This window comes from Podarcis filfolensis, assembly GCF_964270895.1.
Source record: "Podarcis filfolensis genome assembly, chromosome: 10".
NCBI classification, from domain to species: domain Eukaryota; kingdom Metazoa; phylum Chordata; class Lepidosauria; order Squamata; family Lacertidae; genus Podarcis; species Podarcis filfolensis.
Window position 1 is genome coordinate 69,533,352 of NC_139612.1, and position 10,792 is coordinate 69,544,143.

At 49.0% G+C, this 10,792-nt stretch overlaps 1 protein-coding gene and 1 long non-coding RNA gene across 3 annotated transcripts in view; one reads left to right on the top strand and one right to left on the bottom strand.

Annotated features, from left to right (window-relative positions):
* The window catches only part of COPG2 (COPI coat complex subunit gamma 2), a 33,106-nt gene extending 25,129 nt beyond the window's left edge, over positions 1-7,977 (top strand). For both annotated transcript variants that reach the window (XM_083572641.1, XM_083572640.1), the window contains exons 20-24: positions 2,353-2,524; positions 2,706-2,803; positions 4,596-4,734; positions 6,157-6,255; positions 7,419-7,977. In XM_083572641.1, coding sequence (XP_083428767.1) covers positions 2,353-2,524; positions 2,706-2,803; positions 4,596-4,734; positions 6,157-6,255; positions 7,419-7,549 — 639 coding nt within the window. In that variant the 3' untranslated portion in view covers positions 7,550-7,977. The remainder of the gene's footprint in view (positions 1-2,352; positions 2,525-2,705; positions 2,804-4,595; positions 4,735-6,156; positions 6,256-7,418) is intronic.
* LOC310743138 lies at positions 7,855-10,522 on the bottom strand. Its single transcript, XR_014538800.1, has 2 exons — positions 9,054-10,522; positions 7,855-8,580 (listed from the first exon to the last, which is right to left on the bottom strand). It is a non-coding gene; the product is annotated as an uncharacterized lncRNA (long non-coding RNA).
* Between the last annotated feature and the right edge of the window lie 270 nt (positions 10,523-10,792).

Below are 10,792 nucleotides of genomic sequence, written 5' to 3' on the forward strand. Positions count from 1 at the left end.
GGTGAAAGTTAAACCCTGTCCATGCCACATGCCCTGGAAAGGAATTGTTGGTGCTTCTTTGTAGTCAACCTTCAGTAAGCCACTGTAGTAAAAGTGCTGAACTCTGATTCAGAAGACCTTCACTCACTTCCTTGCTCAGCTTGAAGCTCTTTCTGGCAGGCTTTGGGCAGTCATGCGCTCGCACTGTAATGTACCTCACGGGGTTTTTAGGTAAAGGTAAAGGGGCCCCTGACCGTTAGGTCCAGTCGTGGCTGACTCTGGGGTTGCGGCGCTCATCTCACTTTATTGGCTGAGGGAGCCGGCGTACAGCTTCCGGGTCATGTGGCCAGCATGACTAAGCCGCTTCTGGCGAACCAGAGCAGTGCACGGAAACGCCATTTACCTTCCCACCGGAGCAGTACCTATTTATCTACTTGCACTTGGACGTGCTTTCGAACTGCTAGGTTGGCAGGAGCAGGGACCGAGCAACGGGAGCTCACCCCGTCGCGGGGATTCGAACCGCCGACCTTTTGATCGGCAAGCCCTAGGCTCTGTGGTTTAACCCACAACACCACCCGCGTCCCCCACGGGGTTTTTAGGGGGATTTAAAAAATGATGTTAAGAGACGCAGGTTCGAAACCCCGCGACGGGGTGAGCGCCCGTTGCTTGGTCCCAGCTCCTGCCCGCCTAGCAGTTCGAAAGCACGTCAAAGTGCAAGTAGATAAATAGGTAGCACTCCGGCGGGAAGGTAAACGGCGTTTCCGTGCGCTGCTCTGGTTCACCAGAAGCGGCTTAGTCATGCTGGCCACATGACCCGGAAGCTGTCTGCCGGCTCCCTCGGCCAGTAAAGCGAGATGAGCGCCTCAACCCCAAAGTCGGCCACGACTGGACCTAATGGTTAGGGGTCCCTTTACGTTTAAAAAATGATGTTACTTTTACGGAGGAAAACACGATTGGGCTTATGACAACAATGAGGATGCACTTCAGTCTGAGGTGACAAAAGATCCCTGACTCTGTAGTAGTTATTACAGAGGTCAGCAACCTTATCTGAGGATGGGCCAGTCAACGCTCTGTCGGTCAGGGGATGGGTCGGAGTGTGTGTGCTCGCGCACTCTTCCTGGGTCGGAGGAGCGCCCATGCACACACACTATTTCCGGCGCTCCTCCATCCCGGAAGTGCGCCAGAAATAGCTTGTGCGCATGGGCGCTTCTTCATCCCGTACGTGTGCACACACGCTATTTCCGGCGCACATCTGGGTCGGAGGAGCGCCCGTGCACATGCGCACAGGTGGCATCAACCCAGAAGTCGGTCCCTGCGCCGCACCAGTAAGAGCGGGTGGCAGGGGGTGCCATAGGCCGGTTAGACAAGCGTCATGGGCCACTACCAACTGCCAACCCCTGAAGTTATCACTTCATGCCTTTGGAGCACTGTGTCCGCTGTGGAGAAGGGCCAGAGCTCTTCTGAATGCATTTTCCCAGCAGGGCTGAGAAAGAACCCCTGCCCCAAATCCTCAAAAGCAGCTGTCAGCCAGTGTATTTATTGATTTATAAATATATATATATATACCGCTGTATCATAAAATGCCACATTTTTTGCTCCATAAGATGCACTTTTTTCCTCCTAAAAAGTAAGGGGAAATGTGTGGGCGTCTTATCAAGCGAATGCAAGCTGCACAGCTATCGCTGAAGCCAGAACAGCAAGAGTGAGAGCTGCGCAGCGCCTCTTGGTCTGCTGGCTTCAGCGATAGCTTCGCAGCTTGCTCTGGCTTTTCAGGGAGGTGGGAGAAAGGACGGAGGGCAGCCCATCAGTCCCTTCTACCACCTCCCAGAAAAGCCAGCAAGCGAGGGTGTCTGCGGCTCTTGCTGGCTTTTCTTGTTTTCCTCCTCTAAAAACTAGGCGCGTCTTATGGAGCGAAAAATACGGTACATCTCACAGCAGTTTATAACAATATAAAAACGCAGACAATAAAATCACAAAAAATTAAACACAAAATGAAATTAAAAGCAAACCTCAGTAGACCATTGTCGGTGGGTGGGATGTACTTTTATAGAACCCTAGAATTGTAGAGTTGGAAGGGATCGCAAGGACCATCTAGTTCAACCCTCTTCCATGCAGGAATCTTAGTTGCCCTCACAGGCCTGGCAGAACATAAACGTTTTCAGCAAGTGTTTAAAACATCTGCCTCCCCCAGATGTTTTGATCCACACTTCTGACAAGCCCTGTGGCCATGCTTGCTCGGGCTGAAACATCTGGCGGGCACCAGATTGGAGAAGGTTGGCGGAGTGTGCTTTGCGTGAGCCCTGGAGAAAGGGCAGCAGAAGAGAGATCCAGGCCACAAGCAACCCTCAGTTTGCTTCTCCCCTCTCTCTCTAGTTCGACTGCACAAACACCCTCAACGACCAGTTACTGGAGAAGGTGACGGTGCAGATGGAGCCTTCCGACGCCTACGATGTGCTCCGCTGCATCCCTGCTCCCATCCTCTCCTACAACCAGCCAGGCATGTGCTACACCCTTGTCCGGCTGCCCCTAGACGACCCCACGGCAGGTATGTTGCTTTTTCAGGTATGTTGCTTTTTTTCCCCCCGGGATGTGCCTGGGTTTTAATTCCTCGGCTGTCTGTCCTCGGCATTTGCCACTCGGAGGCTGGGCTGTTTTCCTTCCCGGCTTCGGGTTTTGCTTGGAGCAGCTCTCCCTCTTAACATGGACTCCTTTCTCCCTCGCCCCAGTCGCCTGCACTTTTAGCTGCACTATGAAGTTCACTGTGCGAGACTGCGACCCTCACACTGGGGTGCCGGACGAGGACGGCTACGACGATGAATATGTGGTAAGCGAGCCCAGGGCAAATGTTCTGTAGGAAGAGCTGAACAGGAGGAGGAACAGGCTCATTTCCACCCTGGAGATTTGCATAAAAATCTGTCTTTGATGCCCCCAACTGTTTTTAAAATAAGAAAACACACACACAATAGTAGTCTGATTTTTAAGTGTATAATTGCACGCTGCTTTCACTCAGCAATGCAGAAAAGTGTATAAATATCATCATTATTAGTGCTTTTTTTCTTAAAAAATGTTTAGGGGTACTCTCATTTTACCTCAAGAAAATCACCATTTTATAGTTCAAATCGGGAACAATACAGTAAATGGACAAAAATACAAAGATTCACAAAATGTTTAGGGGTATGTGTACCCCTGTGTCCCCCCCCAGAAAAAAGCACTGATGATGATGATGCCCTTCATCATACGATCTTAGGTGGTTCGCAAAATAAGATTCAAGATAAAAACACAATTAAAACAGCAGAACAATAACCCCCATTTCCCACATGCTGTAGAATATTAATCAGCACCGTAGTTTGAGAGCACATTGGGATTTTATCTTTTCTGTCAAAATCCTGTCATTCTGGATAACCTGCATCTGTGGCCATTGAACACATATGGAGGCCAGTATCAAAGAGCTGTTTTTGGGCTCATCCTTGCCAGTCTTGCTCCCACCTTGGCCAGCCATCGCGTGGCTTCCTCATTTCCAGAGGAAGCAGATTTCATGCCAGTGGTAGGAGAGGGGAGGAGGAATGTGTGGGGCAGGTATGTAAGGAGCCCCTTCTTTGGCGACTTGGGGTTGCTGACACCACTAACCTTTCCCGCCCCGACCTGGCCACAGTGATCCATGCGACAGTCACCTCCAGGCTTGACTACTGTGATTCGCTCTACGCGAGGCTGCCCTTGAAACTGTCCCATAAACTCCAGCGGGTGCAGAATGCTGCAGCGAGGCTCCTCACAGGGTCCCTGCCATGGGAGTATATTCACCCAGTGCTTTACCAGTTGCACTGGCTCCCGGTGGAGTATAGGGTCAGGTTTAAGGTGCTGGTTTTGACCTTTAAAGCCCTTTGTGGCTTAGGGCCCTCGTATCTACGGGACTGCCTCTCCTGGTCTGCCCCACAGAGGACCTTAAGGTCCATGAACAACCATAGTTTAGAGGTCCCGGGCCCTAAGGAAGCCAGACTAGCCTCCACCAGGGCCAGGGCCTTTTCAGTGATGGCTCCGATCTGGTGGAATGCTCTGTCCCATGAGACTAGGGCCCTTCAGGAATTAACCTCCTTTTGCCGGGCCTGTAAGACAGAGCTATTCCGCCTGGCCTTAATTTGAATTCAGCCTGATCTTTTATTTCCCTTCCCTTCTCTTCCCTTCCCCTCCCCTTTTTTGAAGATCACCCGCTCTGAGACCCCACAGCTAATTCTCCCCTGGCCTCCTCGCTGGCCCAAGTAGGATCAATTCAGCCAGCTAGCCCTGGGGATTATCTAATTGATTTTTGAATTTTATTGTTATTCATGTTTTTATGCTGTATTTTATGCTGTTTTTATAATTGTTTTAAATTTGTTGTTAGCCACCCTGAGCCCGGGTTTTGAACTGGGAAGGGCGGGGTATAAATAAAATTATTATTATTATTATTATTATTATTATTATTATTATTATTATTATTATTCGGCCTGAAGGCTGCCAGCGGATCACACTGAGGCCAAGTGCTGTATCCATCTTTGCAACAGGCCGACAGGTGTGAGCTTGCCCTCCTTTGCATCTTGAGGGCGTTTCTCCACCCTGAGGACTAACCTCCTTTTCTCTGCCAGCTGGAAGACCTGGAGCTGACTCTCTCCGACCACCTCCAGAAGGTCTTGAAGCCTAACTTTGCAGCTGCCTGGGAGGAAGTTGGAGATGACTATGAGAAAGAAGAGACCTTTGCTCTCAGCACTATCAAAACCCTGGACGGTGAGATACGGCAGCTTTTTCCCAGAGAAGACGTGAGGCCTAAGATTGCATGTTAAAACCAATTTTAGAAAAAACATTCCCAGGCTCCTGAGTGTCTTCTAAACAAGACAACTTTTTAGCTTCTGCTCCAAGAACAGGGTATATGGTCCCAGTATGGAAGATTCAAGAAAATGCAAGGCTGTTCTTTTAGCTTAGAGAACAAGAAAGGTTATTCTTGATCAGGCTTCCTCAACCTCAGCCTTCCAGATGTTTTGAGACTACAGTGGTACCTCGGGTTACAGACGCTTCAGGTTACAGACTCCGCTAACCTGGAAGTAATACCTTGGGTTAAGAACTTCAGGATGAGAACAGAAATTGCGCAGTGGCAGCAGCGGGAGGCCCCATTAGCTAAAGTGGTACCTCAGGGTAAGAACAGTTTCAGGTTAAGAACGGACCTCCGGGACGAATTAAGTTCTTAACCCAAGGTAAAGGGACCCCTGACCATTAGGTCTAGCTGTGACTGACTCTGGGGTTGCAGCGCTCATCTCGCTTTATTGGCCGAGGGAGCCGGCGTACAGCTTCCGGGTCATGTGGCCAGCATGACTAAGCCGCTTCTGGCGAACCAGAGCAGCGCACAGAAACGCCGTTTACCTTCCCGCCAGAACGGTACCTATTTATCTACTTGGACATGCTTTCGAACTGCTAGGTTGGCAGGCGCAGGGACCGAGCAACGGGAGCTCACCCCTTCGCAGGGATTCGAACCGCCAACCTTCTGATTGGCAAGCCCTAGGCTCTGTGGTTTAACCCACAGCGCCACCTGCATCCCATTAACCCGAGGTACCACTGTACAATTCCCATCATCCCTGACCACTGGTCGTGCTAGCTAGGGATCATGGGAGGTGTAGGCCAAGAACATTTGGAGGGTCGAGGTTGAGGAAGCCTGTTCTAGATCTCCAGTTGTCAGAAGCAACTCTGACTTCCCCACTTAACAAAATAGCTAGAGGCAAGAGGTCTAACTCAGTGGCTGAGCACCTGCCTTGTATGAAAAAGACCCTGGTTCAATCTCGTCTCTCCAGCTAGGGCTGGGTGATACCCTTGTCTGAAGTCCTGGAGAGCTGCTGCCAGTCAGTATACAGCAGGGTTTCCCAAACTTGGGTTTCCAGAAGTTTTTGGACTACAACTCCCATCATCCCTAGCGAGCAGGACCAGTGGCCAGGGATGATGGGAATTGTAGTCCAAAACAGCTGGAAACCCAAGTTTGGGAAATCCTGGTGTAGACAGTGTTGAGCTAGATGGACAGTTGCCTGACCCTTGTCTAAGACGGCTTCCTAGGATCCTGGGGTGACTAGCTGCTACTTTGAAAGATCCCCTTTGGATCTGACCACACAGCCAAGACAACGCAGGACTAACCCCAGGTCTTCTCAAAACCTCCTCTGAATGCAGAAGCTGTCAGCAACATTGTGAAGTTCCTGGGCATGCAGCCGTGCGAGAGATCCGACAAAGTGCCCGAGAACAAGAATTCGCACACGCTGTATCTAGCCGGTAAGAATCAACCATGGGGCGGGGGGGAGGTTCAGTGGTGTCTGGGCAACCTGTGGCTGAAATGGTGCCACCCCGAGAGAGTTAATGGCACTGGAGTTGTCCGTGGAGGACCTTAAGCAAGAGACTAGGGCCCTGCGGGACTTGACATCTTTCCACAGGGCCTGCAAGACAGATGTTCTGCCTGGCCTTTGGTTTGGGCTCGGTCTGACCCTTATGTTTCCCTCCCCTTATGGTTTTGATGAGGCTGCATTTTAGATTGTATTTTAACCAGTATTTTAAATTGGTTCCCCCCCCATTATGTTTTTACTGTAATTTTACTGTTGTTAGCCGTCCTGAGCCCGGCTCTGGCTGGGGAGGATGGGGTATAAATAATAATAATAATAATAATAATAATAATAATTATTATTATTATTATTATTATTATTATTATTATTATTATTATTATTATTCTCCTCTCAGGAACAGCATTCATTCTCATCCAGCGATAGGCATCACTCAGCGTAGAGTTAGATGTGGCTTTAAAAGCTGCTGAGATCACTTCTGCCCAAATGCTTGTCTAGGCTGCTCTTTAAAGGCCTTCAGAACCAACAGCCCAAGGGTTATATAACTAGTTAACAAAGTGCTTCTCTAATAGTTAGGCTAAGTGTTTTTGGCTGTGGGTTGTGAGTCAATTGCCTTGGTTTTTGTAGGTGCAGAACAGATTTTTACCCTAAATACAGAACCAGATCTCAGAATCTGGCTGTAGTTAGACAGCGCAGCATAGGAAACTGCTGTTATCTCAGCAGCTGTCTAGAAGAACTGTGCAACTTTTAAGAGTTGGCATCAGAATTTGCTTCTTTCCCCACACTTCCTTACTCCTTCTTTTAAAACAAATAGTCTGAGCTTACGGGCAGGGATTGTAAAGGAGATAAGGCATCTTTGACCATCGCGATGTAACTAGATTCCCAACTCCCACTGGCCCTGCTGGCCGGGGGCGGATGCAAGACCAGGCATTTCTGGAAGCAAGAAGTTCCCCATCCCTGCTCTGAATCACTCCACAACATCCCCTTCCTTCCTTGCCTGGACGACTGCAACTTGTTAGCATTTCTGCAAGAAAGGATGTGAGCAGGCCTGAGCCGTTGCGGCCGCGTGCCACCTCAGTGACTCTCCTTGTCTGCCTCCAGGTGTGTACAGAGGCGGCTCGGATGTGCTGGTGAGGTCCAGGCTCGCTCTGGGAGATGGCGTGACTATGCAGGTGACTGTCCGGAGCACAGAGGAAACTCCCGTGGACGTCATCTTGGCTTCCGTCGGTTAAGAGTCTTGGCAGCTCATTCCGTGAGTCAACTCACCCTCTCGCCACCTCCTGCCTCCAAGGCACTCCCGGGACCTCCAGTCCTGCATGCCTCTTTCGTTTTCCCTCCTCTCGGTCAGCTGTCTTCTGTGGCAGCTGGGGGCCCGGCAGCCCACCCTGCCTTTTCTTCCACACAACCGGAGCTGGGCGTTCAGCCCCCTCGCCCACAAACGCCCCCAGCTCCACCTCTGCATTCCTGTAATAAATTATTCTCTTTCTGTGCTGCCCGTAGAGGCAGAAAAGCTGTTAGAAGATCCTTTTTTTAAAAAAAGAAGAAAATCAACTTTTCTTGAATGGACTTTTATTAACAGAAAATAAACATGGGCTATCCCAACACTGTTGCATCTTTTCCCCCCAACTTGTGCTGTTTAATAAAATACATTCTGTAGTAACTGTCTGCCAAATACTGTCGTGTTTCATGTGCCCCTTTCACAGAGCAGTTTGCAAGGGATGGTAAACCCCGGATTGCAAGGGCCTTTTGAGAGCTGCTTCAGATCTCAGCGCTACCAGAAAGAAGGGAGTGACAGGACAACCAGGCTTACTCTTGTCCTGGCACCTTTTGCCCAGTGTTCTCTGAGCAGTATATCACCTTCACACCAACCCTGTGATGTAGGACAGGCCAAGTGCAGATGGCCGTCTGCCATGCCTTTTATAGCTTGACAGAATTCTAGGTGGGCATGGAAAAATCTACCCTCCCTTCTCGGACACTGTAGATAACTAGTTTCCCATATGGTTGGTTCTGTGTGCCTTGATTATATGCCTTGATAATTTCCCATTGCTGTAGTGCAGGGGGAGCCAGCGTGGCACTCCTGGAGCAGTTGGTACCTTTGCCATCTTCCCCTGGCATCTATGAAGCCTCTGATCCCCACATCACTGCCCCCTTAGTCATGGGCTGCTGACTTACTTCACCTTTAAAGTACACAGAGCTCAAAGATGAAGTTGGAAAAGGCAACATTTCTTTCAGCGCTCTGTACTTTTCAAGGTGCAGAGCAATTCTGATTACAGTAGTACCTCGGGTTACATTCGCTTCAGGTTACATACGTTTCAGGTTACAGACTCTGCTAACCCAGAAATAGTACCTCGGGTTAAGAACTTTGCTTCAGGATGAAAACAGAAATTGTGCAGCAGCGGTGCGGCAGCAGTGGGAGGTCCCATTAGCTAAAGTGGTGCTTCAGGTTAAGAACGGACCTCCAGAACGAATCACCGTATTTTTCGCTCTATAAGACGCACCTAGTTTTTGGAGGAGGAAAACAAGAAAAAAAAAATATTCTGAATCCCAGAAGCCAGACCAGCAAGAGGGATCGCTGCGCAGCGAAAGCAGTGATCCCTCTTGCTGGTCTGGCTTCTGGGATAGCTGCGCAGCCTGCATTCGCTCCATAAGACGCGCACACATTTCCCCCTACTTTTTAGGAGGGAAAAAGTATGTCTTATAGAGCGAAAAATACGGTAAGTTCTTAACCCGATGTACCACTCTGTTCAGAATATCTTGTCCCTTTAGTCCATCACACATCTGTAAATTAGATCGTTTCTTTCTAAAAATACAGAAGAACCTCTGCTCATAATGGCTGCATTGGAGGGTTGCTGATAAGCAGATTGCTTTACACTCAGCGCTTCCTACCTTCCGTCCTTTGTATCGGGACGAGAGCCAGGTATCAGACGATCTGCGAGTGGAACTTGCCCCTGGGAGTGGGGATTGCAAGGACAATTACCCTCATTTGTCCTTATTTATGGTCCTCAATTGGTCTCCGCTAGCAGGGGATCTGCCTCCATTATGGCAGAAAGCACCGGAAGTCCTGACTTATACCCCCGGAGAACCAAAATGTGTGCAAGCATTGCCTCTCTTTCAGAGGGAGGTCAGGAAGTGACCACAGGCAGTGGTGCCCATGGTCACTTGCTTCGAAATTAAACCTACTCCAGGGCCTGAAAAGGTTGGCAACCCGGTGAGTTTCATAGGTAAACAATGGTTTGAAGCTACACTGGGCACGTCCAAGCTCTGCCTTAAAGGCCGTATGAATGAAATCTCCCTCTTGGCCCAGGTTCAAGTTGCTAGATTCGCTCTGCAAATGAGGTTCTAGAGCTGCCTCCAGCTGTCTGGATTTCCTTTCAACTGGACCTTTTAGAAAAGGAAAATACATCTGAAGTAGAAATACCAGTTTAAAGCCATCTGGGTTTGAAAAGCTGTTCCTTTCAGCTGCTGTGTTACTGCAACTACTTCACAAAGCTGTACCCTGGAAGAGGATGGGAGCCTAGAAGTTCAAATATCAGTGGAAGAGTTTGGGCTGCCCCATCAGCAACAGACCAGATCCTTTATGTGCCTCTCCCTACTTAATTTCTGCCCCCTTTTCTGTAAGAGATGACAGCACTATCGAACCATGGCTACTCAGAAATGAATCCTACTGTATTCAACAGGTAAGTGATGTTAGGATTGCAGCTTTAGTTCTTGTTTTTTGCAACTTCAGAGCAAGTATTCCTTTAACAATCCGTTTTCTGCCTGGCAACTCTGCATAGCAAATAAAGTTTAAGATGGATTAATTTGGGCATCTTCCTGTGCAATGTTTTTTTTTCCTTAATGAACTAAAAAGAGGATTCGCGGCCACCAAGTGGGCATGAGAGTCAGCCAGACAAGAGATTGCACATCAAGGATACCCAAGCCGGCGCTGCAAACGTTTTATAGAAATTGGCTGCCGCAGCCACACTTTGAGCAGGCAGGCCGAAGACAAAACCCAAGCACTTCACTGCACCCCTTCTTCTGTCAGCCCACAGGCATTTAATCAGTGACTTAACCAAAAAAAGGAAAGTCCTTCAGACAGCACATTTGTTAAACTATGGAGGTGGTGATGGTCGTCAACCTAGATGGCTTTAAGAGAACTGGACAAATTCATGGAGAACAGGGTTATCAATGGCTCCTAGCCAGAATGGCTCTCCTGTACCATCTCAGTTGGAACAAAAAAATTTTTTTTTCCTTCCAGTAGCACCTTAAAGACCAACTAAGTTAGTTCTTGGTATGAGCTTTCGTGTGCATGCACACTTCTTCAGATACACTGAAACAGAAGTTGCCAGATCCTTCTATATAGTGAGAAGGTGGGGAGGGGTATTACTCAGAAGGGTGGTGGGAATGGGTGGTTGGCAGATAGCTGTGATGAGCCTGTTGACGACTCTTAACGATTGCAATAGGTCTTACAGGAAAAAGCAAGGGGTGAGAAGGTG